The 26,666-nt window shown below is 49.5% G+C and overlaps 1 protein-coding gene across 1 annotated transcript; it reads right to left on the reverse strand.

Moving 5' to 3' along the window:
* Positions 1-56: 56 nt before the first annotated feature.
* On the reverse strand, positions 57-24,807 carry Tmem255b (transmembrane protein 255B). Its single transcript, XM_041673856.1, has 9 exons — positions 24,578-24,807; positions 20,465-20,607; positions 17,489-17,551; positions 10,651-10,740; positions 9,250-9,330; positions 8,286-8,371; positions 5,272-5,431; positions 4,317-4,460; positions 57-298 (listed from the first exon to the last, which is right to left on the reverse strand). The coding sequence occupies exons 1-9, from the start codon at positions 24,630-24,632 to the stop codon at positions 131-133; spliced, it is 990 nt and encodes a 329-aa protein (XP_041529790.1). The 5' UTR covers positions 24,633-24,807; the 3' UTR covers positions 57-130.
* Between the last annotated feature and the right edge of the window lie 1,859 nt (positions 24,808-26,666).

Consider the following 26,666-nt stretch of genomic DNA (forward strand, 5'->3'; position numbering starts at 1 on the left):
TCAGCTTCCAGATACTTCTGAATTCTCTGAGGCTGGCTGCAGAGGCAGGCTTTCTGGATGTGGCTTTATTAGTTTTGTTTTATTTCTGGCAACCCCAAACCAAGTTACTTTTAGATGTACTACCTCCATGTCAGGGTGCGTAGGGGGGAGGCTTCTCCCCGGGGAGGAAGTAGGTTGGTGTGCAGAGTGAAGGAGCAATAGGAGAAGGCCCGTGGCTGGAGTTGCACTGGGAGGGAGACTCTGTGTCCTCGGGCCGAGAGAGGTCAGCAGAGGACGAGGCGGACAGGGCACTGGAGGGCTGCAATTAAACAGACAGGTGTCCTCGGTCAGCAGGTGGAGGACTCAACTACGCCCTCCAGCATCTATGCCAGTATCACATTGGCCTGGTACCCTACCAGACCAGGAGCTACCTGCTCACCAGGACCCCCAGGAAGCCTTCCAGGCCTAGGAACAGCCAAGAGAGGTCAAGTGTCACCCTATCTGGTCCTCGAATGGCACAAACTTGGCTTCTAAGGCTGCTAGGACCCCCGGGGAAGGTCTCCAAAGCTCCAAACTTCCTTGGCCTACTTAACCTAGTCAATTTTCACTAGCAGTGATTAGAAGAGCCAGAATGGCCTAGAGTCAGGTGCTGGGCACTTACCAAAGAGAGCAAGATCATTAACACCCTAGCACAGCAGAGGGGTTCATAGGTCAGTGACTATAAATGGTCAGCCGCAGATGTTTAAGGAAGCTAGTTTTTAGATGTAATTAACACTTGAACAGCTCCTTACTGTTGGAAAGTCTGCTCCAATCGGTTGCAGACCTTATGAAAAAAAGGCAGCTACCCTGAAGGAGATAGAAATCCTGCCCGTGTGTGACCGTGGGTTACAGTTCCTAGTGTTTCCCTGGTCCTGAGGATAGTGGACCGGCCTCTCCTACACTCGTGACAGTCAGTCACTAAAACAAATCCCTCATATATACACCTTGTATTGTCTCTGAAGAACCCCAACAGACACCCTCCCAAAATCAAGCATGACTTCATGTGAGAAGAGGAATTTGGGGAACAGCACAGATCTGAAGTAAATCTTTTCTAAAGTACTAGAAGTTTAAAACTTAAAATCGGTATTTAAAAAAACAAATTCTGAACTGAGATTTTTAAAGTGACTCCTGTATGCTATGATGTGGTACTCCTACTGGTTACCTCTGGGGATCCTAAGCAGCCAACTCGTCTTTCTGGTGCTGGAGTCAGGCTCTGGCAGCATTTCCTCCCAAGGCAGGGCTGAGGCTGAGGTCTCCCTCATCCTTAGTATCATGCTGGGCAGTCATGTGACAACCCATGATGATTGTCACAAAAAATTCAACTGTGGGCTCAGGAATTTTCTCTTGTTTCACCCTCAAATCTGTATATGTATTCCTCTAACCACAGGGACCAATGCATGTAAGGTCATCCTTTTAGGTCTGCTAGGATGGGCTTCCCACCCTGTCAATTCTGCTCTTTTCTAAAAATAAGTGAATACACAAACCATAAAGCAAGCCCTTAAGAGCCACAGCGCAAGCTCACAGGAACCTCAGGATAAACCACCAGGAACCACAAGATAAACCATCCGGAACCTCAGGATGAACCACCAGGAACCGCGGGATAAACCACCACCTCAGATGAAACCACCTCACTAAACAAGGCACATTAAGGCAGGCCCTGCCCACGTGGAGAGGACTAGCCCCTCAATACTGTTCAGGCTGACCTTAGTGTCGTGCTGGGCAAACTGCTGGGTGTTGGCACAGGCCCATTTAAAGTTTTTCTTCTAACTTCCTAAAACACCCCCACACGGCCATCTCACTCCCTCCTAATATTCAGGGATGTTCGCTGGCTGCTAATGACTTCAACAGGACACTTAAAATATTTCCTTCCGTCTGCTGACCAGTGGCGACAGCATCCATTCCTTAGGAAACATAGGCTCATCTGATACGCCTGGTCCCCAGAAATCTGATTACCAAGCACATGTGGCAATTACACTCCCACACACGCTGCCGTGAAAGCTGCTCAGCTCTCTCAGGCCGCCTCTGGGAGGAAGGAAAGCATCCACTATCTACAAAACTCCAGAAGGTAGAAGAAGAGAAGCACCAATGGGAATTGGCAGGTCATCTTCCAGGTTCCCAAAGTGTGCCCATGTTAAAGGACTGTCCCCTATACACCACCACAAGGGGCATTTGTCCTTTTCAACATGGAGCAGGCTGGGAGCCCCTCCACCGCGGTCCTTTCTTCCCCAGGCCAGGGCTTCAAGACAGAGAGGCAGAGAGGGACCAGGACTGGCCCAGATACACTAGACACCAGGTAGGACGGAATGGAGCCCCACATTCCCTGTTCATCGTTGTCCCCTGTGGAGAGTTGCGTGCTGCACAGGCTGTGCTCTGGAATTGTGTTCTCAGCATCTATGTGATTTAGGCGCTCTGTGTCCAACGGCAGCCAGACTGGCTCTGGGAGCCCCGCCAGGGTCTACCCAGAGGAAGTCCTAAGAGTCTCACGTGGATCTGACAAACTACCAGGAGAACAGAGCAAATCCAGGATGAACCGTGACCTCAGAGGATAGTATCCTTCCTGGGCTAAAGACTAGGAAGATCCTTCTCCAGGCCAATACAGGAAGTTCCATGAAGGACAGAGGCCTTGGAGTGGCAGCTACTCCTGCTCATACCCTTGAACCATCTCTTTTCCTAGACGTAGCTAGACATAGCTGCTTCCAATGTTCCAGCGAGAGGAGACTTGTTCCTGAGGCAGGCTTTATCCACAGGGCCTTACATTCCCTGATTTGGGATCCCTGTGACTCCAGTGGACGAGGGTCCAGTTCTCTTTGGGAAGTCCCACTAGCACAGCCCGGGGTGGTCACACTGAGAGCCCAGATCCAGGACCCAACACTGCAGTGGACCACTGCGGCATCCTTCCTCCAGACCCCAAAGGACCCAAGTAATTCATGGATTACAGCCCCAGCTTCATTTTTAGGTAAGCAGAGGAAGCTGAAGCACAGAGAAAAGGGCCCTGCCCTTGGAGGCGGGGAACAGCAGTACAGTGACCTCACATGAGTCTGGGGCACCAGAGTGAGCCCTGGAAAACAGAACGAAGCTGTACTAGATACTGGGGTTCCCATGCCTTCGTCCAGCCCCACTTCACATATGTGGAACCCTGGGTGGTCAAGAGACCCGCAAGCATTACTCCCACCTGGCTACTCTATAGGGTCAGCCCCGGGGCCCTGACAGCTTTCTCCATCAGAGATGGTCAGAGCTCGACACTCGAGCCACACCCCCCCTCAAACAGTCACTTTGCCTGGCAAGGCCTCAACTTATTTCAGTGTGACTCACTAGGTGCAGGTCTCCTGGGGAATACCCGAGGATGTGTGACTTCAAAACAAATGACGTAACCGCATTCACCTGGGCCCACGGGCCAAAGAGACTCACTTCAGCTTAGTGTGGTGACACAGATACACTTGGCACAGCCCTGAGGCTCATAACTGCTTCTGTTAGGGCCATAAGACAAGTCACCGAGCAGCCAGCCTGCGTGAGTAGGGCGTCACCCCGTCTAGAAGGTTTGACTAGACCTGGATTCTCAACCTCCCCACAGGAGACACTGGGCAACGCCTGCAGATCGTTTGGCTTTCGTGACGAGGGGTTTCAGCATAGGTAGGAAGAGGACAGGGCCTGCCTGACACCTCACAGTGCTAAGATGCAAGCCGAGAGGATCACATGTCCCCAGTGCCAAGTGCAAGTCAATATAGTGCCATTAGACAACCGGAACCCTTTTATACATGGCTACCAGAGCTTTGTAGGACACGAACAAGTCAATGCTAAGAGTGGAATAGAGGCAAAGCCTTGTTCAAACAAGATCTTATTCCAGACCCCTCTCCTGACGGCCTCAAGTTCACATGTGCGAGGCACATGAGCCCCTATAGGGTTGTTGGCTTTGCAGATAAATTTCAGAGAGTGTTGGCTCCACTTAGAACACTCAGTGTCATACAAGTGTTCAAAATCCAGGTAGCCAGCGGCATCTCAGTCTCCCTGACCTGTAAAAGGCCAGTTCGTGGCTAAGATAAGCAGTGTATAAGACAGCTAAAAACAGTGTATGCAAAAATAGTTCTTCCGGTAGGAAGAATACTTTCGTGGGTTACTAGGGCCGTGAGCAGCAAGGCACCTCGCAAAGACATGACCGACCCCATAACGATTCAAGTCGCCATCATCTATATCAAAGCACACCCTCTCTATGCGTAGCCCTACCCTGCCTACTCAGAAATCCACAGAAACAACCACTCACTCGGTGGCATGCCCAACCCCAGCAGGTAACACTTGCCTACCTGAAGTGGCAGAGGGTAGGAGGAACAGGTTGGCACAGTCATAGATGGAGGGCACAAGCCGGTGTAGGCCAGGATCTGCTGGGCAGGGTTGTAGAGGATCTGAGGTGGCGGAGTTGGGCCATAGGCCATCTGAGACAGGGGGACCTGTGAAGAGAGGGGAAGTGACCACCTAAGTCCATGTTCCTTCAAATCCATTCAAGGCAGGATTCAGACCCACAGCTTGGCCGTCTGGGGAGTCCTAACCCAAGCCATGAAGAACAGACCAATCTGTTCTTCATGCATCCTCTACATATGGTCTCCGGGTTAGAGTCACCACCTGGAGCGACCATCGGATGAGGCAGCCAGGCAGAGCCCAAGCACTAGACTGTGGGAATTCAGGGCCTAACAAGACATCCCTAAATCTCCCCAGCAACAAGAAACCTGAGACAAAGAGCTAAGCAGCATCTCTGGGCTGCAACCAAAGGCCAGAGCCCCTGGGACACCAGAATAAGCACAGGAAGAATCACCCAGAAAGTGTTTGGCAGTCCTGTGGATCCAGAAGAAACCTTGAAGTTGCCATGGACCCCAAAAGGACATAAGGAAGATTCTACCCAGTGATGAGAAGGTAGCAGGCCCAAGCTCAAGGGCAGGGTCAGCGGGGCTGGCTCAGAGAGAATTAGATCCGGGTGAATTTCAGTTCTCTCATTCAGCTTGTTCCAACTGTATCCAGTCCCCGCCAGAACCACACCCAGGCAACCGGGACCCTCACAGTGACAGACTAGCTTTGCTGGCGAGTTTCCATCTTTAGCTGGCAACAAGTTCTGCCTGCCTAAGAGGGTAGGAGAAGATTGAAGCAGCCGGTGGCTAAGCACTGTTTCCAAGGCAAGGGATTGGTAACCCTGGTTGCCATCTGACATGCAGAATTGCTCGGGTGTTAGATCCTTTGTCAAGGGGGCCATAAGAGGGCACTACTCACCATGTCCTTGAAGGCCCCTAGGACTGCAGCCGTGATAATGCCAAGGCACAGGCCCAGAACATTCAGCACCGTGGACACCCAGAGCAGCCGGTACAGGTGGATCACATCCTGGCAGCTACGCACACCCACAAATTCATAGTAGGCAGGAGAAGACTCTGTGCTACAAGAGAGAAGACCAAGTTACTGCTCATTGCTAGAGCATGGCCAGGTGACAGCATGTTAGACCACAGTCAGGTGATCACCCCCAAGTATATCTGTGATTAGATGACAATCATTGAGTGCTAGGTCTATGGCCAGTGGACTAACCTATGTGCAGGAACTGTTGCCAGGCAACAGCCCAGGACATCATGCCATGGTCAGTAGACCACACTATGAGTTAAAGCTATGTCTAACCAATGAAGCTCCTAACTTAGAGCCACAGTCAAGAACATTACCACTGGGGCAGTGCAGGCTGGTGGGAGGTTAGTAAAGGAGTCACGTAAGCCCTCAGCTTCCAAGCCAGAGACCCAGGAGACTTTGGGCCACTCTGACTCTTGAAGGGAGAGGATAGAGTGGGGCTTTAGGCAGTCTTTCCGCTGACATAATCCCCAACAATAACCTTAAAGCTAGATAGAAGTGGTCTTGACACACACCCCAAAAAATAACCCAACCCCCCAAAAATATATAACTCCAATCATAAAAATAGCTACAACCAAACACTGTTTCCCTGAAGAAAAACTAATCCCAAACAAGGCAAAAATAGCCCTAGAGGTAGTCATGGCTATAAAATGTCACAGCCACAAAACTTACCCAATCAAGTGTCCAGCCAAGTGATATTCATAGCCTTAAAACTATAATTCCAAACACAACCTAAGCCCAAGGCCTAAATAAATCACAGTCATAGCTCTAACCCTAAACTTATCAGGACCACAATCCAAACCAAAACTTAACCCTAACCCTGGTCCTATCCTTATCTCTAATCTTAACTATAACACTGACAAATTCCTAATTCTAACCATAATCACAACCCTAACCATATATAAAATTTCACATAGCATAATCCTAAAATTGACACCAAACCGAAGCCAAATCATAGTCCTATCCATATCTAAATTTATCATTAAGCCAAACCCTAAACCTAAGAATAAACCTTAATTCCAAAACCAGCCCTAGTCTCTAACACTAGCCCTAGACCCTAGCATTAACATTAACCCTAATCCCAACTCCAATGTCACCCCTAACCTTTCACATGCTCCTCTACCCTCAGACCAAGCACAACCACAAGACTGCGGTCTTGACTGTGTTACAAGCACATCCAACCCCCAACTCAAGATAGAACTTTGACTCTTACCTTAACCATAGACCCAAGACTATTAAACTCAACACCAACACCAAACACCAGTCCTAACTATAGCCTTACCCTTAACACTAGTCATAATCTGAATGTCCAACCACATGCTAACCCTCCAATACTAGCCTGTCAATAACCCTGAACCTAAATCCAATTCTAATTCTAACACTGAACCCATTCCAACACCAATCCTAACTATAGCACCAATAACAACCTAAACCAAGCCATAGTTCTGGGTCCCAGCTTTAAGTCTAACCCCAACCCAGCTGTAAACCTAAGCTTAACCTTAACATGTATTGTATCTTAATATAACATAAACCATAACTTCAGTAAACCAAAGCTCCAACAACCACCCTAACTCTTAAACATCACTCTAAAACTAACCCTCAAATTCAAATACAGCCCTTACCCTAAACCCCATACAGAACATCATCCCTAACCCTAACCTCACAGCAAACCCACATACAACATAACCTTGAACCCCAACTCTAAGACAAATCCTAGCCCTCATCACACCCAGTACCCCAACACCACCCAAGCTAAACCTTCACTAGGTTATCCCAACAATAACCACTAATCCCACAACTAAGTTTAAATCCAGTGTCAAACCTAACACCAATCTTAAATGAGAATTCAGAAACCAACATTCCAAAACCAATTCTAATCCTAAACTCTGTGACCATAACCATACCTACAAGCCAGTGCCAGCCCCAGATTTAAACCTAAGACAAGTCCTGGCCCTATCCCTTAACCAAATTTCAACCCTAGCTCCAACCCAAAACTAGAACAAAACTTCTAGACCCTAATGTCTACTCCTAACCTTAATCCTAGCTCCTAAACCTCAACTCCAATATCAACCCTAACCTTTCATATATCCCTATGATCCCAAACCAAATATGACCACAGACTTAATTCCAAATATAACCACAATCCTGTAACCAACCCTAACCCATATCCTAGCCCTAAACTTAACCTAAGCATAGCCATAGCCATAACCCTAATGCCAAACATCAATGCCATCTAACAGTAGGATTAACCTAGATCCAAAGCTAATCATAGCTCTGACCCTAAATCACAACCTGAGCCCAACGACAGTTTTAATCTAGTCTCAGCCCTACACTGAGTTAGAGACCTCTCTACTTCTCTGAGGATCCATCTACCTTTGGTGGGGCAGGCCTCACAGTACAGTGGAAAGTGGACACAGGATATTCCAACTCACTAACCCTGGACCCTTAATAGCCAGCTAGGATGGTGGCTGAGCTACCTCCCATGCCAGAATAATAAGCAAGCATTTTGTGTTCCCGTTTTCCATGTGTATCCTATCCTAACAGAAAGCTGCAGGTGGGTCTCACCCCTGAGAGGGAGCAGAACTGGGATGTACTGGTGGCCACCTGATAGTCAACTGCCTCAAGTGTGTGACAAACAGGGGCCAGGCCAGGTTTCAGAACTTCCACACTCTGTGTGTGCTCTTGGGTGGTGGCCCGATCACTCAGAATCCACTTTTTCACTGCTGAAACTAGATCCAGAGAAAGACATAGAAAACATAAGTAGATATAGGAAGGGAGAAATGGGGGCCTCGCTCATGGGCGAGACCCTGTGCAGGGTCTCGCGCGCGTGCGCGTGTGTGTGCGTGTGTGTGTGCGTGCGTGCGTGCGTGCGTGTACGGGCTCCTGATGTGCCTTACCTCCCACAAGCATAGAGGTCACAGCAATAGCAGGTGTTGCTCCTCACTCTCAGCTGGCACCTTCCGCTCAGGGAGTAGCAGGTGACCTGGGGCAGAGACAGGGAGGTTCATACTTTATTCTGCATAGACAGCAGGCAGCCTGGGTCCAAGACCTTGCCCTGACCAGAAGCAGGGCTGTACTACCAGGACCCTTCTCTGATTCCTGGCAGGATGGGGCAGGGCAGGACATAGGACAGGACTGGGCAGAGCAGGGCAAGATGGGACTGGACAGGACAGCACTAGGCAGATCAGAGCAGGACTGGGCAAGACAGGGCTGTGAGAGTCCCCACCCGCATCCCCTAAGCACCTAACATTGTCATCTCTTTTCTGGAATGTCCAGCACATGCCTTTTCAGTCTTTTGCAGGTCTGAAGACCCCAAGAACAGACCGAGATGAGAATCTGGTACCCACTTGCTGATTCCTGCCCCTCCTTGGCACTGGCACTCTGTGTGAGCAGCCTTATTTATCTAAGCACACACATCCCCATACCGCTGGTGTAGACAGTCCAACTGAGCCGCATGCCAGCGCCCACCTGGGCTGGTGTCATAGGTCAGCTGCTGTGCACACTTGTCCTTCCTGGTGTCTCACTTAGCAAAAGAGTGAGGTCACACTACAGCTGTCCCCAGTCCTTGAACACTGCACATGTGTTGTCGCAGTGATTAAATCAGTGAACATGCTAATTGAAATGCTAATTGACTACACAGCCCTGGACGGATGAGCCCTAACACTGTTTCCAAGAGGAAAGTGTGCAGCTGCAGTTCCCTAGAGAACAGCACTGTGCATTGGACTGTCAAGGCTAGCTCCTAGCTGTCAACGCCTTTGATACCCACGCAATGGGACGTTCTGTGAGAACCAAGACAGCCATTTTAACCAGACCCAGAAGACTTGAGGGGATATGGAAGCCACACTGGCCAAAGGGGCTCACCTCTGTTTGATAGACGTCATACAGGTACCCAGTCCCACTGGAGTAAAACTGGCACCGTCCTGTGCTGAGAGGCCTCGGTTCCTAGAGAAATAAATGTAGAAGGGATGGTCATCGCCAACCAGGAGTGGCCATCTCAGGCTTACAATCCACGGACTGGAGCTGAACCAAGGCCACAAGAATTATTGCATGCCATAGTATTGTGTGTGGCATCCAGAAGGTTGCTGAGGAGAGAATTACAGACACCCTCCATCTATCCGCTGGGCACACACATCAGCACAGGGACAAGGGGAATGGGACTGAATGGGCCAAGAGGTATTCTATACCTCGCCAGGGGCACTAGGCTTTTCTCTTCCTAAAAGCAAAATGAGTTCCTTCTACTAGGAAGAGAAGAAGGAAGATTTGGGACTGATCCACTCATCCATTCAGACTCCCCATCTATTCGTCCAGTCGTCATTCAACCCACCCCTTGACATGAGCTCATCCATTCCTAGCTCACCGTATGCCCACTCCTGTGTCCCTGACATTTATGGACCCAACACAGTGTTGAACCCCGAGGAAGCCAAGGTAAGGGGGAGCTATGGGTGAGTGAATTGGGGCCGAGTGCCAAGCAGGGCAGCTTCTACAGCTGCTAAGGCAGAAGGCAGCTCGTGCCTGGACCTGTGAAGTGCCGTAGAAGCCATATAATCCAGAAATGCTTCTTTGGGTTCTTTACTGTGTATCAGTGGGTTCTCTCAAACCACTTCTCCTGACCTAAGAGGTGGCTAGAAACCACGAGTCATTCCGGCAGCAGACAAAGAGTAACTCAGGAGTCACAGGCAGCAGCGATGGTGGAGCATAGCACCTATATGCCAGGCTGGGCATGGATGGGAGGCAGGCCTATTGGCACCAGGTGGTACATGAGGGGAGCAGGCAGGATAGCGATTAGAGATACAAGGAGTCAGTAAAGACAGGTGGAGAGCTGGCTTCAGGGTGGTTAGATTTACACATCCTTCATCACAATATGACAAGACTCAGATCCTTCCCCAGTGGACTTCCCGGTATATGTTTGTGTCTTCTGTGTATGGCGGGTGTTTGTGCCTTCTGTGTGTGGTAGTGTTTATGTCTGCTGTGTGTGGCATGTGTGTTTGTGCCTGCCGTGTGTGGTATTTGTATTTGCTGGGTGTGACTATTATTTGTGCCTTCTGTGTGTTTGCGCTTACTGTGTCGCTTATGTGTGTGACCTGTGGGAGGCTGAGGCTTCGAGTTGCGGAAGTCAGACTCGGCAAGAAAAGGAAGGCCAGCTGTGGCAGCTCGGTTGAAGCCAGTGTGAAGATGTCAGGGTTGGGCCCTGTGACCAGTTTTGTTTTCCACATGGACACTGAGCCCTAGAGACAGACTGCGCCAGTGGAAGGTGGTACTCACAATGTGCCGTGCTGCAAACACGCCGTCGACAATGGCACAGCAGAAGGCCGCCACGACACCAAAACTGATGAAGACGATGGCCGCCACCAACTAGGAGAAGAGAGAGGAGCCTTGGACGCATTCAGAGGTGGATGTTTGTACCTCCTGGCCAGACCACCATGGCTCTACTTCCACCAGCCAGTGTCTCAGCCACATACTCACCCATGTGGGGCACTGTGGGTTCTGCACCACGAGACACAAGGGGCAACCACTGCATGCATATTCTCTATGCCTCACCTCTGCACACCCAAATGCAATGTGTCTCATTTTCACGAGTATATATGAATAATTGCCCTGGGCCTTTAACATAACTAGATTCATCTGTACCAGTCCTGGCCTGCAGCGCCCCTTAGACACATGTGGCCACAGGCTACTAAGTGCCTGCCCATGATATTTAAACTGTCTGCTATAGAGATTCCAAGTGCTAGTCACTATAAAATTGTATGTGTTCACAAATGGGTGTTTCTATAGGATAAATTCCTTGAACATATATTAACCTGGTACTTTGACATGTAGCATACTTGGGTTCTTTGCACTTTAAAATTTTAACAAGGAAATGCTACACTGTTCTATAAACACGCTTAGCCATCAACAACAGAATGTCCACTTCTGTGCATCCAGAATGATGTGAAATTGGTGCTAAAAAAAAAAGATGCTTACCTCAATTTACATTTCTCTGACTATGAAGGTGAAGCCACTCTTATAATGGTTGGACGCATTTATTTCAGTTTTTCTTATGACACAGCTCCAGATTAACAAGCAGGAAAACAAACTCAAGGGACTCCTGGACCTAAGTGTGTCAGCACACTCATAATCCCAGTGCCCAGGAGGATGAGGCAGGAGGATTGTGAGTTCAAGGCAGCCCCAGCTACCCAGTGAGATCCTATCTCAAAAAGAAAAAAATAAACCTACATTTCCTTCCCGAGAGTTCCCCAGGTGTTTACGCCTTCTAAAACACGCGTGTGAACACTCTCCCTATCTGCAGTTCCTCCCCCACCAGGAGAAATCTGTTCAATGCATGGATTTAGTGCTCAGTCCTAGGAGATGCACAAAGCCATTGGGAATTACTAGCCACAGAGAAGAGAGAGGCAGCCACCGAGAAACAGCAAGCAAAGGCCATTTGTGGTGGTACACACCTATGATTCCAGCCCTTGGGAGGCAGATGGCGGAGCATCTCTGTGAGTTCAAGGCTAGCCTGGTCTATAAAGTGAGTTTGAGGCTAGACTGAGTTAAACAGTAAGACCTTGTCAAAAAAGAAAGAAAAGAGAAGGAAGGAAGGAAGGAAGGAAGGAAGGAAGGAAATAGCAAGTATAGCAAGCACAAGCCGCTCTCTTTAGCCCCAGGGTGGCATCAGAACTCTCAGGCACGGGACCGGCCATGCACTGATAATATAGTTGCACTCTGGTGATGCTGACACTGTTCTCTGGTGTCCTCTGCCACTCCCTCCTCACTCATCTCGGTTTGTTTGACATGAACCCGAAAGACAGAACTCTGCTGTAAGGAAGGCAAGGTCAGAGGCATCCTCCAAGCTTGCCAACCAAGTCCTCCTATGTGTGCGACCTGTATCCTGCACCTGCACCCAGCTGGAGCTGTCACACCCCCTCAGCCTCCACAGCAGGTTCATTAACAAGCAGTCAGCAGGAGGCCAAGAGCCTAAAAACAGATCTCAGCCCCAGGGTCCCTAGCATTCTGCCCAGCATCCCAGCACACAGCATGGTGATGATCCACGACAGTTGCCTAGGGGACACTAGCTCCTCTCACAGGGAACTGCCAAGATGTGCCACATGCGTGCCTGGGACATGACCCCAGCACAACATCACACAGCCAGTCTGTCACTTCCACATCCTCAATCCCTGTGAATTTCACACTGATGAAGACCCCTCTCCATCCTCCACATTGCCACCCACCCAGTCACAGTCCGTCAGGCATATGGCTTCACAGCCTTTGCTGGTGTGGACATCTCATCCTGAAGCCTCTGGATTGGCCAATGCTGGCTGCTTTCCTCCACAGTTCCTGCCAGCCAATCAGGGTGGATTACCCTAACCAGCACTCTGTTGTCTTCACCTTCTAGGTCGCCAGTCATCCCAGGATAGCAGGAGGTGGCAGCCGCTAGAGGCTACGCTCAAGTACTAGGCAAAGGGGACAAGGAGGCAGGCAGCACACCACAGAGGCTGAGGGCGAGTGGGTTACCCGCACATCTGGGGAGAAAGCAGCACCCTCTGATGAACAAGGACCATCAAACAGGTAGCAGGTGTTGGGTCTCCAACCCCATCAGTGCCCAGCACAGACACTTGTCACCCAAGCAGAACTGGGAGCTGTTCCTGGTGCTGAAAAAATGGCTGCACAAATGCTGCCTGCTTTCTGGATCAAGGTCTGGAGAACTCAGCCCTTCCAAAAACAGAGCCACAGCTGAGCACCCCTGTGTTCCATGTACAGGAAGCCAGTATTTCTGCTCTAGCCATGACAATGACTGGCAATCCCCCAGCCATCTGAGACAGTGTAGCCCACACAGTTGAATGACTGAGCTGGGTCCAAGTCAAAGTGCACGAGAGAAAAAGAGTCATTCCCCTCCCCCAGCATGGACGTATGTGACAAAATGGGAAGTAAAGAAACCCTTCAGTGTACCAGTCCAAGAGAGAGAGAATGAGGGGGGGATAAACAGAAACATACAGAAAGAGGAAGAGAGAGAAACAGAAACATACAGAGAGAAAGTATGTGAAAGGAAGAGAGAGAAACAGAAAGACAAAAAGAAATTAAGAGAGAGACAGAGAAAGAGATAGAGGCAGAAAGAGAGTGAGTGAGAGAGGAAGGGGGGAAGGGTTGCAGACTGTCTTGGCAAAGTGCAGGTCTTTCCTCAGCCCCCATAAGAAACAAGGGTGGGCCTGTGACCCACAGCTCCACTGTGGTGGTAATGGGTACAGAAGGGACACACAGGCCACACCTGCATCAAGAGGGTGAGTGGCAGGTCTATTGACAGGAGAGAGATCCAGTTACTCTGTGTGCTTCTTGTGACAAATTACTACAAGAACTTCTTGTTTCGAACTGACGGTACTGTCCCTCCCAGACACAGAAGCACCATCTCTGAGTCAGGCGGATGCTGAGAGCTACTGAGTGAAGGGAAGTGGGAAGGGAAGGGGTAATGCTTAGGAAAGCTTGGCAGGTGGCAGAATCCCTCCCCAGGGAATGCGACTTGTCCTCCTTGCTGTAGAAGAGCCCTCCTTCTGAGTCCTCCTTTGGCTTCCACTGGAGATTGCCATAATCATAAGCAGAGATAATGGTGAAATCGTTTCTAATTAGATTTCACCCCTAGAGTGGACAGATTGGAGCAGGCACAAATGGAATCATCAGCATCTGGGGTTTGCCTCAACCTCCCATGGGAAGGGAAGTACAGAAGGAAACAGATTCGTTCTGAACTTGCTGATAGCTGGTGGGATACATGCGGACATCGTGCCATTCTGTCTGCTTTTACATATGCTTACAACTCTCTATAGCACAATTTTAAAACAAAGAGAAATCAAAAGAAAAGCATTCCACACAGCTGGGACATAGCTCTCCTTGGCTAAAGCTGCCCTGCCTGCTACCATCCCCTGGAACAACCTAAATTCCCCCTGGAGACATAACATAATGGCCCCTATTTCTGAATGCTCACTGTAGCCAGCTGTGTGCTAGATACTCCCTCAGGTACCTGCCCTGCCCATGAACTGGGCCTTCCCCATAAAACTAATTAAGAAGATGCCCTACAGCCTGGTCTTATGAAAGCATTTACTTGAGGTCCCTTAGCTCAGATGACTTCATCTCGTGTCAAGTTGGCAAAGACATATTCAGCACACCAAGACACACTGAAAGAGTGACATGACAATTAGTCTTCCCTAGGGATGAGCCCCCCAAATGATTATCCAATAGCAAGTGGTCAGCCCTGAAAGTGTATACATACAAGCAACACTGAATGGACTTATCAGGTTATAGATTATATTTGTATATATAATATGAGAGCAATAAGATTAAGTTTACATGGGTGGGGTTGGAGGGAGGAAAGGGATGGGTAAAATGCCATAATTATGTTTTAATTTTTAAAAAATGAGAAAAGTTAAAATTTTATAGTTAATTTAAAAATGGATTCCAGGGGCTGAAGAGATGGCTCAGTGGTTAAGAGCATTGCCTGCTCTTCCAAAGGTCCTGAGTTCAATTCCCAGCAACCACATGGTGGCTCACAACCACCTGTAATGGGGTCTGGTGCCCTCTTCTGGCCTGCAAGCATACACGCAGATAGAATATTGTATACATAATAAATAAATAAATAAATTTTTTAAATGGATTCCAAAATGTTCATACAATGAGGAAAGCACAAAGGAATTTCTGGACACTCTGCTTCACATCATACATAACCAAACTAAAGTAGATCAAAAGCCTGGAGGAAATGGAGGTGTTAACCTCCACCAAAGTTGAAAACTGGGCCTAGCAAGTTAGCACAGCCAGTAAAGCACCTGCCACACAAGCATGAGGACCTGAATTCAGATCCCCAGAGCCTGTGTAAATTGAGACATGGTGGTGAGTACCTGTAATCCTAGCCCTGGAGAACTGGAGACTGAGGGGATCCCCAGAGCACCCCACCAGGACTCACACAGAAGCTATAACCACTTATTTTTACAGCAGTAATCCACAGCAGCGCACCAACAAATATAGTCTATAGTCCCCTGTACTATTCATGGCTGCTAATACTCTCTGAACATGGACAAACAGCATCATCTAAATGTCTATTATTGTGTTGGTCTGAATAAGAATGCCCCCATATGCTCATACATTTGAATGTTTGGTCTGCAGTTGGTGAAACTACTTGGGAAGGATAAGAGGTGCAGCCTTGTTGGAGGAGGCGTGTTACTGAAAGTGGGCTTAGAGGCTCCAAAATGCCACACCATCTTCTTCAGTTAGCTCTCTCTCCCTCCTCTCACCTTGTGCTTGAGAATCAGATGTAAGCTCTCAGCTACTTCTCCATCACCATGTCTTCCTGTGCCTAAGGCCATGCACACCTCCATGTTGATCACAGACTCAACCCCTGAAACTGTAAGCAAGCCACCGACTGGCAGTGGCCATATCAGAGGAGCTGCAGTCAGCAATGGATCTTATGGATCCACTCATCGGATAGCATAGCACGGTTGCTATGGGGGCACCCTGGAGAGACAGGGTCCCAGGGGGATTGTCTCCAGAGTTCCCCTGGCTTCTGCTGTGCCTTCTCCTGCCAACTGCTATCATGTGTCTACTGTATTTGGCATGGTGTAGTTACTATGTAAAAGAATCCCAATGTATCTAGTATAGTGTGATTGATTCATGAAAAACCCCCCTCCTCACTGGACAATATACTCACAGATCATAATAATTTTTACACAGCAATGATGCTTAGTTGGATCAATGATTTAAAGATACAGGTGGTTAGGACAATTAGTAAAGATGATTAACAAGATAGTTTAGGTTGTTCTGCCAATTGCTCTAATAAGAGATACAAGAGAGAAAAAAATAAGGCTAGAAGTCATCTTCCCCTTTTCCTAGATGTGAGACTTGCCAAGGATAGAAAACAAGAACAAGGAAGCTTCCTGCATTGTATACCCATGAATTCTACCTGTGTAAGAACAGGCTGATGGCTAAAGAAAACAATTATGTCTTTGCACCCAAGATTAGGTCCAAGTTCCTTGATCACGTAGCTTACAGAATTAATCACAAGCTGCAGCATGCACCTTGAATATAGTTGTGAAAGGAAATTAAATGACTCTAATGTGTATAAAGAAAAAGAAAGATGGTTAGCTAGACCACTTGAGTAAGGTTTTATAGAGTAGAAAGAGGACAAGCCTTTAATCCCAGCACTCAGGAGGCAGAGGCAGGCAGAGCTCTGAGTTCTAGACCAGCCTGGTCTACAGAGTGAGTTCCAGGACAATCATAACTACACAGAAAAGCCTTATCTTGGAAAAAGAAAAGGAGAGGGGGGATGGAGGGATGGAGGGAGAGAGAGAAGGAGGGAGGGAGGGGGAGAGAGAGAGAGAAAAGAGGACAGAAATCTGCTGTACTGAAACTGCCAACAGCTGCCTGAAGTACAATTGGAACTGGCTGAGACATACTTGATTTGCTTAAAAGTTAGTCGATAATAAAAGAATCATTGCTTGGGTTGGAGAAATAACACAAATGAAAACATTTGACTACTTGTGGGCTCCTAAGGAAAACATGTAACTTGTGATCATAATAATGGTTTCTTCCTGTGTAAAGACTTTTGTTTCTGGAAAATATGTAATGTGTGGTAGTAAGATAATTTCTTCTTGCATAGAAGTGTTTGTCTCAGGTGGCATATAAAGGACAAGAGAAAAATAGAGACAGGAGAAGAAAGAGAAAGATAAAATGAAGAATTAAGCTTTGCTCCCTGAGTTACATCTGTGTTTAGTAGCACTGCCCACCATCTCCTCCACTTTCTCCCCCTGCTGAAGCTTGACTTCGGCAACAAATTTAATGTTTTTTTTTTGTAAGTTGCCTTTGTTACACTGTCTCTTCACAGCCATAGAACAGTAACTATGTTTCTAAGATCTGACTCCAGATTCCCCTGCTCTGTTTTCATCTCTACCTCTCTTTCTCAGTGGGGTATGCTCATTGAGACCGAGTTATGAATGGCACCAATGAGACCCTGTGTCTTGGGTTGTCTAGAATATAGGGTCCAGGGGTTGCAGACAAATGTGGAGAGGAATCCCTTGCTATGACTGTAGCATCCCATACTAAAAGACCAACACTCTCGCAACCCCATATTGAAAGAGATTGTTCTTACCATTTGTCTTCTATTCTCCACCAGGTGGATGCCAACGATTCCCAAAAAGGACCCAAAGCCCAGCTGAGAGGAAAGGAAGAACGAGAGAGAGATGTCTGGTTAGTGTCAGATTGACCTATCACAGTTAACAAGGCCCCTTGGGCTGGCAAGATGGCCTACCACGTAAAGACACTTGCTAGTAAACCTGATGACCTGAGTTCAATCCCCAGGACCCACATGATATAAGGAAAAGAACCAATTCCTCTGACCTCCACACATGACCTCCATACATACAAAGTAAAAATAATTTTTAAATATTTAATAATTCACCCTTAAAATATTTTGTCCAGTTGGATATGGTAGCTCATACCTGTTATCTTAGCACGTAGGAAGCTGAGGCAGGAGAATGGCCAACTTGGGCTACCAAATGAAACACTGTCTTTAAAAAACAACTAAAAATAAAACTAAATAATTTGTTGGGAGAAGGGTGTGGCCACTCCCACCTTAGGGAAGCACCACACAGCATGGAGTTACTTTCCCTAGAAAGGGACAGCACACACACCCAAGCCTGTCCATGGCACAGCATGCCCACCCAAGCCTGTTTGCTGGTGGAACATAAACAGAAGCTGATGCTTCCATGAGATCAGTTCAACTTTTGGACTCAGTCTTGGTATGGATCTTTGTAGGGACCTCACACTGAGCTTCAGACATGCCCTCTCTGGCCAGCCCAAGAAAGACGGAGAGAATTTTGGCAGCTGGAACTTTTGGGGTTTCAGCAGAAGAAATGTTATGACCAAGACCCTGCCCACACTGGAGTCTTCAAACTGAAGCAAGGACAGCCGGTAGGCTGGGCATGGAGAAAGGCAGCATGGAGGTTTGGGGTCCAGGAGCTCTCCCGGACAGAGGCACAGTCAGGGGTTAGGGTCGTATGCTCACACCTGTCCTCATCTTAAAGCTGGGGCAGTGGCCCTGAGTTGCAGTGGTGTCTGTACACACTGCTCTGGGCCTGTGCTACTCTGAGGGGGTCAATTGCTGGCTCAGGAGGCCCTGCCCATCTTTTTTTTTTTTAAGATTTATTTATTATGTATACAGTACTCTGTCTGCTTGTATGCCTACAGTGAAGGAGAGGGCACCAGATCTCACTACAGATGGTTGTGAGCCACCATGTGGTTGCTGGGAATTGAACTCAGGACCTCTGGAAGAGCAGCCAAGTGCTCTTAACCTCTGAGCCATCTCTCCAGCCTGGCCCTGACCATCTTGTCTCTCAAGAATGGTATCTCTCCAAGTACTAAGCTTCTGAGGGCCTCATTCCTTGCCCACAGTTCACAAATGTCAGAGTTATACTAAATTTAATACTTTTGAATGTGACTTTTTGCCAAAAATGATGATTTCTCATTCCCAGGCCTCTCTCCTCCTAGATGGCCAGCACCCTCGGCTCTGCTGAGTGCAGGGTCTGAGTCAACTTTTACTCCAGTTGCTCTAATTTCACTATTGTCCCCACGAAGATGCAAAGTCCGAGACAAAGCTAACTCTGGTGAATACAGTGTTAGTTCATCCCTCAGGAAAACATCTCCTTTCCTATTACCCTCAGAAATACTGTTATGTTGGGATGTAATCTTCTGGTGGTTAGCTTTATCATCTCATCACAACCTCAAGTCAACCAGGGAAGAGTCTCGAAGAAGGGGTGTCTACATGGGGTTGGCCTGTGGATGTTGTCAGTAAGAGACTGGACTATTTGATGTGGGAAGACTCGGCCCATTGTGGGCGGCACCATTCCCTAGGAAGGAGGTCCTGAACTACATGAGGGGGGAGGAATCGAGCTGGACATAACCAACAAGCAGTAATCATGTGCCTATTTCTCACTGCTCTTGACCACGAATGTGGTGCGACCAGCTGCCTCACGCTCTCGTTACTGTGACCTCCTCACAACAACGGCCTATAAGCTGAAGTGGTGAGCTAATGTAACCCCTTCCTCCCCTCTGTTTTATTCCAGCAGGGCGTTTTGCCACAGCAACAAAGAATGAAAACTAGGACTTCCTGGGGTGAGACTCAAACAAATAGAGTTGGAGGGAAGCAACCAGCAACCACTCGAGGCTAATCTTCATGTTTTTCAGAGAATTGGAGATGCTGCACCTTCAAGCCCTCTAGCTCCTGAATATCAGAATTCCCTCTCTGCCCAAGGGAATGCAGCAGAAGATCTTCGTGTAAGGCTAGCATCTCTTCTATGGACTTCATGCAGTGTTACAGTGAAACTTTCACCCAGGGTTATCTGTAAATTATACCCAGGTGGATAACATGACTCACGTGTGTAAATAAAGAATGATCTAAAGATAAGATGAACAGTAAAGTACGTTTAGATCCTGAGGCTGAGAGACCTGCCTTGCTGACAATTTTGATTCTGTCACTAGACTCATTTACCCTCCTGAGGGAAGTCAGAAGAGAGCCCAGCTATACACTTCTTTCTCAACAGAGGCATCATGAACAACAGCTTGAATTCATGACCTCCCCAGGGGGCTCTCAAAGCCACTAGCCTATCTTCCAGGAATTAGGTTGGGGCTGCTGTGTGTGTTAATGTCCAGGGGCAGGACGGCTGGTCCTTCGGGGATCTGAGATGGTGTTTCCATCTCTTCGGACTTCTCCAGACTCTGGTCCTTCTCAGCTTCAGACCCTTCCCTGCTTTCACTGTGGAACCTTATGTGGCCCCGAATCCACCCTACCTTCACCACATCACACTCTCCTCCCGCCCCCTCTACTCCCAAGGCCCTGTGATGACATTGGCCCGCCAGCATGGTGCAAGACAATGGCCTCTCTTAGGGACCTCTGACCAGCAGCCCTCAGTCTTTCCCCTTTGCTGAACACTCTCAGATACTAAGTATTTGGCTGGGGTCATTTTTCCTAGGATTGTGGCCCCCTCCCACCTGGACTACCAGGAAATTTGTCTCTCCACATAAAACACCCTGAATCTCCTACTCAGTCCCCCAGAGGCCTTTGACTTACGATGATCCCTGGGTAGTAGCCGCCCACAGTCACATTCTCTGTCCTGGTGGTGGCAGCAAGGCCGATGGTCAGGATGAGGGTGGACACTAGCAGCAGGGAGCCCACAAACCACAGTGAGATCTTCTTTCTCCTCACAAAGCCCTCTATGAGGAGGAAAAGAGGGGGTGTTAGTGCACTGGGTGCGAATTCCCAACTACGGTCCGGGCCCAGTCATTTGGAATTGTGGGAGCTCCATACCTGTCCTCTACCAACAAAAGGAAAACCTGGTCCCCGCTGTGCCAGGCAGATGAGCAGCCTGGCCACTCCTCCCTCCTCAATGGCCCTGAGCAGTCAGGGGTCACGGCCTGAGGCTGGGAGAGAGGCTTGTCTTCATCCATCTCAAGTCCAAGGGGAGAATGATTTCATGGGAAATGGAGGAGGTGCCATGAGTGTCGGAGGCAGCTGTACCCCAGATGTGGCACCCTCTTGTCAACCTCTGGGGCTCCTGGGTGCGGACCCACCCACCCGACTAGAAGGTTGCACCTGCAGCTGTAGGCTGTGAGATTGAGCCCTGCACACGCTACAGCTCAGCAGAGATTGCTACCTCTGGGAGCCCGACTCTTCCCCTAATGATCTGGAGGGGCTGAAACAGCTTTTCCACTGAACACCTGAACCACAGGCTACGGCCAAAACCAAGTGAGAAGGCCGAGTTTAGCTCTGATCAGGCCAGGCATTTGACCAAGTCACAGCAAACAGAAGTAGAATGGTGGAAGGGTCGGTGACCTTCTTGACTCCAGAGTCCTAATGAGTCAACATTTTGGGTGTGTACACACAGGCATGTATTCACACTCACGTGTGCCTCTATGTGTGTGCACATGGCACAGTGCCTGCTTCCTCAGGAAGTGGTTTGCCTACCCAGGTACATCCCCCTTTCAAATGGCCACTGCATCTGAACGGGCAACTCTTCACGCTCTGAGGGATTCTCATTTGAGGATTTCACACATCCTTGATCCCACCAGTGAAGAAGCTTCACATGGGTCAAGGTTGTGACACCTAAGAAAGGGACTGTTACAAGCTCAAGACATAAATTCTCAAAGAACCACAGATGACCTGCTCACACTCCAAACAACCCAACCGACCAGAGAAAGGCATTTTATCTGGCTGACCCAGCAGTAAGACTCCATTCCAGAGGCCCTGCTTGTCCCTCTCCAGCATTCTCAACCTTCCAGACTGGGGTGTGACAGATGTCTTCTCAGAAGCTTATCCTAAACCACCCTTCAACCCTACAGAGGGACCAGATCTACCATTTCCCAATGCCGTAATTACTGGCTCCCAGGAGCGGGTCCCCAGAGGTTATAGAGGATGGAACTCCTGTTAACCAGGCTCTTTAAATCCTGGCCTCAGGTATGGGTCCATTTCCCCTTCCCACTCCCATTTTCCACTGTTTTGCCTCTGAGAGGAAGGTTTATGTCCAGACTGGGACCTTTATATGTGCCTCACCATTTGGGCTATTTGAATGTCACCTGCAGAAATACCACACGTGGGCACTCAGCCCTATACTATTTCCAGCTCATTCTCACACTCATTCCCCACTGAACTGTTCATCACATACAGATGCTTCCAAATCCCAGACACACTGCCATGACCACAAGGTGAATCCTGCCCCCCACTAGAAGCTTTTATTCTTGGGAGAGAAGACCAACATATATAAGATGAGCCATGGTATATATGGGCTTTATAAAGTGCCAAATTCAATAGCAAAACGAGGCAGGGCCGGGGGGGAGAGGGGGACGGGGACAAGAATTCAGAAAAGAGTGTGAAACACCTCCCATAAATGAGGCCCTTAGGTGTTTGGGATTCTGTCCAGCACTGGGTCCAGAGGGCCTTGAGAAAGCCCAAGGCTGGTGCGTGGCAAGTGGGCAGCCTGGGTGCTGAGGTCCAGGGAGCTGGAGAGACCAACGTACATAGCTGGGTGAGCAGGAAGGGAGAGACTGTGATTCTACCTTCTCCTACATCCACAACACCTGGGTAAATTTAGGAGAAGAGAGTCGGGCTGAATGGACTCCACCCCGGAGGGCTCAGGCCTGTGAAGGTGTGCGGGTAAGCCAGCAGGAGGCAAAAGGAACACCCTTCTTTGGAAACTGCAGGAACAGGGTGCAGAACACCCTTGGCAAAACAAGGGAGAAGGCTTTGAAGCAACTCCTGACTTATCCACAATGCCCACAGCCCTACCAAGAGGCCAGCACCTGTACACACTCAGCCTTGGGAGCAAGCAAAAGGGCCGGGGCCACGTGAGTAGGCAGGGCCTAACTACCACCTGGTCATGCCTAGCAAGCAAGTGCTAATGAGCCTTAGGTATATGGTTAACCACACAGGTGCTTTCTCACCTAAAGGGTTTTACTGCCCCCCCCTTCCCCCTCAGTGCACTGCACACCAACTACATTCCAAACAACCAGTAATGACCCAGCATGACAGACCTAGGGGGACCCTTCTTGCAGAAACATATTTCACCTGGGGCAGCACCAGCCCATGGCACCCTGGACCATGTCCTCCTCTGTGTTCGGTCATTAGCCATGACATCCTAGGCTAGTGACATTTAGCATTGTTGGGCTAACGGTTTCTGACCTGAAAAATGCCACTTGACCAAAGATCGGGCTCTTGAGACCATACTTTCACCCATTCGTGTCCCTGAATTGAGGCAGGAAGAGAAGCCCCAGCCCGGAGGACAAGATTCAGCAAGGCTCTTCATCATAACCTTGATGCCTACGGGGCCTGAACCCTCAGAGTGAGGTTACTCCTCTGGGGCCTACTGTAATTTCCTGGGTCCCTAGTCTCAGGTATTGGGGATGCTGAGGTACAAGGGTCATTTGAGCCTGGGGATTTGAGATCAGCCTAGGAGATCCCATGAGGGTGTATCCTATTGCAGAGGCAAAGTGTTCCCAAGTAGCACAGAGCTGGACACTGCTCAGCCACCAGGTTCTGATTTTATATCTAACACTGCTCCGGGCTGTAAACAAAGAAGCTTGAGTATAAAATTGTCGCAGCCTGGAGCCACCCAGGCCGGTAGTGGCTTTTAAGATTGTCTCAACAAAAGACTCCCACAGACCATTTTAAAGTCTGGAGTTCCTTATTGGAAGGAAAGGGTAAGCCAGGAGCTGCCCTTAACCACCAAGTCACCCTAGCACAACAAGGGGGGCAGCCGTTAGAACAGCTGCCAGTCAACACTAGCTAGCTAGACGCTTCCCGGGAAATGAGTGAATGACCACAGAGTGTCCGGCCTTAAAGAGGAGAGGGCACAACCATCTCTTAGAAGCCAGATTCCTTAATTATTATCTAATAGCATACCAACCTGGCTTCTGAAGACTCCCCAAAAGTGTCTCAGTGAAGGGTGGAGGCTATCACCTGGATTCTTAACCATGAGGCCTCATCCAGAGCTCCCCCTTCTCCACCGATCCCTTAATCCCATGGCCGAGGGTCACCCAAGGTAGAAAGTCTTTTCTGCTCCAAGTCTCTCCCACCCTCTGCCCTCCTGGAACAATGCCTGGCACCCCTCCAGGGCCTGGCTACCTCCCAGAGGAGCACCCAAGCCCAAGCCAGGAGAGCCAGAGCCGGCAACAGGTTTCCTGGTTTCCCAGAAGGACCTGGCTTCAGCTGCTTCGGGCTTTCTGTGGGAAATCACACAACGTTGGAATGGCTGGGGAGTGAGGCGGTTGGAAGCCCTGGAAGCCCTCGCAGGCACTATCACCACTAAAATGCCCTGAGCACCTCTCGGGCAGGAAGCACTCCCTGGTTCTTTCAAGCAAGCATTTCCCAGAAGAGTTTAGAGACTGAAATAAATACAGTAGGACTGGGAAGGTGTGGGTTGGGGATGGCGACGCTTATTAAGTACTCCGGTCCATTAATAAAAAAGAGTAGAGGGCAGAAACAGGTGTGCAGCATAGACAGATGTGCAGCAGAAAGATGAGGTGGCTAGGTGGCCCTGCCACATGACCTGAACCCCCAGCCTCAACCCCAAGGGAGTCCTGTGCCCAGAGCCCTGAGCTGTGTCAGGAGTTCCCTTACCAGCTAGAGACTTGTAACCCAGGCCCCCAAATCGCCTGCCGGTGGTGGATATCCCAGGGGCTGTCAGCTAACCTGTGGTATCCAGCAGGGCCAGAGGGCCAGGCACAGGCGGCGGGAGCGGCTGCATTCCCCAAGTGCCCTCTGCTGGGAGGGCAGCGGGCCACTTGGAGGTTTCTGTCTGGTTAGGTTTCAGGAGGCCCAGGAGCAGCAGCAAGAAACGCAGCCCTGTATCTGCTCTTCTCTACTCCACGGGCACTTCTTCCTACCTCTCCTATCTTCCTCTCTCCTTTGGTCATTTCCCCTCTCCCTCCACCACTACCCCTCTGCCCCCTCCTACACTTCCCTTCCTCCCTCCTAGGTCCTGGTGCCTGTGGCTCCTCCTCCGTTTTCTCTCCCCCTCCTCCTCCCCTTCTTTTCCCTCCTCCCCCCCTTCTCTTTCCAGTCTCCAGCCCCTGGAAATCAGAGTCTAGGAAAAGATCCTGAGCTGCCTCTGCCAGAGATGGAAGGCCGACCCAGTGAGGAGGGGTGTACCTGAAGAAATACTGTGTGCTGTTGGCCTGGACCCAGCCCTCCATCAGAAGTGCCACTGACCGAGAACTAGGTGGCCCAGATGGAGGGAAGCAGAGAAACTCGGCAGAGGCAGAACAGGGATTCTACACCGGTGCAGGAGAGGACTCTGCTTCTGGCTACTTCAGACCCCCAGTGAGTTGAGCCCTCCCACCTCGGTCATTAGGAAAACGCTCTGCAGGCGTGCACGCAGGTGATGTGATGGAGGCTTTTCCTCAGCTGAGGCGCTGATGGGTCTGCGGCACAGTGTGGAAACTCGGGTGGTGGAGCATGCCCCCGCCTAGCACAGGGACCGTGGAGCCCTGGGGATACTCTCCGGCTACCCCACTCCCATCCAGACTTTAGATCCACCACGGAACTGAAGTTCTGCACGGTGGGAGTGGGGGTACACACACTGCAGGTCAGCGAGTGTGTATAGGCGGGGCTTAGCTTAGGTTCCCTTTGCTTCCCTTAAGACGCCATGACAGTGACACTTGGGAAGAAAGGGTGTCTTGCCGGTTGTGAGGCACACCTTTAAATCCCAGTAGAGGCAGGCAGATCTCTGTGAGTTGGAGGTCAGCCTAGTCTACAAGATCTAGTTCTAGTTCCAGGACAGGCTCCAAAGCTACAGAGAAACCCTGTCTCGAAAAAAGAAAGAAGAGAGAGGAGAGGAGAGGAGAGGAGAGGGAGGGAGGGAGGGAGGGAGGGAGGGGAGAGGAGAGAGAGAGAGAGAGAGAGAGGAGAGAGAGAGAGAAGAGAGAGAGGGGGAGAGGAGAGAGAGAGAGAGAAGAGAGAGAGAGGGAGGGAGAGGAGAGAGAGAGAGAGAGGAGAGAGAGAGAGAGGGAGAGGAGAGAGAGAGAGAGGAGAGAGAGAGGAGAGAGAGGGGGGGAGAGGAGAGGAGAGGAGAGGAGAGAGAGAGAGAGAGAGAGAGAGAGAGAGAGATATTTTGGCTTACATGTCCAACCACAGTCCATCATTGGAAGAAGCCGAGGCAGGAACTGAAGCAGAGACCACAGAGGAACTCTGCTGACTGACTTGCTCCTCGTGGTTTGCTCAGCCTGCTTTTGACCACGTGCCCAGGGGTAGCCCCTCTCCCAGGGAGCTCCTCCCACATCAACCATGGATGAAGAAAATGCTCTACAGTCCGGCCCACAGGTGACCGAATGGAGGCATTTGCTCAGGGAAGGCTTCTCCCCGACTGCTCTAGCTATGGAGTTGACAAAAACCAATCAAGAATGGACACCATGAATAACAACAGTAGGGGAAACTAAGTCTTTTAAAGAATATTAACGTATTGTTAAAAGATACTTTGAGAATCAGGAGTATAGTGCTCAATGGTAGAGTGTTTACATAGCTCAACAGTAGAGTGCCTCCATGGCATGTACGGTATGCAGGAGGCCACAGGCTTGATCCCTAACTGGAAAAAGATAAATAACAAGAGAAGGAAGGAGCAGGGTATGTGAAAGAATAATGGGGACCAAGCACTCCCCACCAAGGAAGACTGCTGGTCCTTGGTGAGCCACAGGTGAGGATGATTAGGTCATTTTGAGCAGGCTGGGGGGGGGGGGGGGGGCGTGTTGCAGGGAAGCAGAAGAGTAGGCGGGCTAGCTTAGGT

The sequence above is a fragment of the Microtus oregoni genome, unplaced genomic scaffold (assembly GCF_018167655.1).
Source record: "Microtus oregoni isolate MIOR12 unplaced genomic scaffold, Mior012 000024F_ref0000369, whole genome shotgun sequence".
In the NCBI taxonomy this organism is placed as follows: domain Eukaryota; kingdom Metazoa; phylum Chordata; class Mammalia; order Rodentia; family Cricetidae; genus Microtus; species Microtus oregoni.

What these genes read in the sequence shown, in the direction of transcription:
- Tmem255b (XM_041673856.1), bottom strand. Translation starts at nt 24,632, where the DNA reads ATGCAGCCGCTCCCGCCGCCTGTGCCTGGCCCTCTGGCCCTGCTGGAT. An exon ending in GGCCCTGCTGGATACCACAG is followed by an intron (nt 20,608 to 24,577) that starts GTTAGCTGACAG and finishes TCCTCCTCATAG; the next exon opens with AGGGCTTTGTGAGGAGAAAG. An exon ending in ATGACGTCTATCAAACAGAG is followed by an intron (nt 8,372 to 9,249) that starts GTGAGCCCCTTT and finishes TCTCTGCCCCAG; the next exon opens with GTCACCTGCTACTCCCTGAG.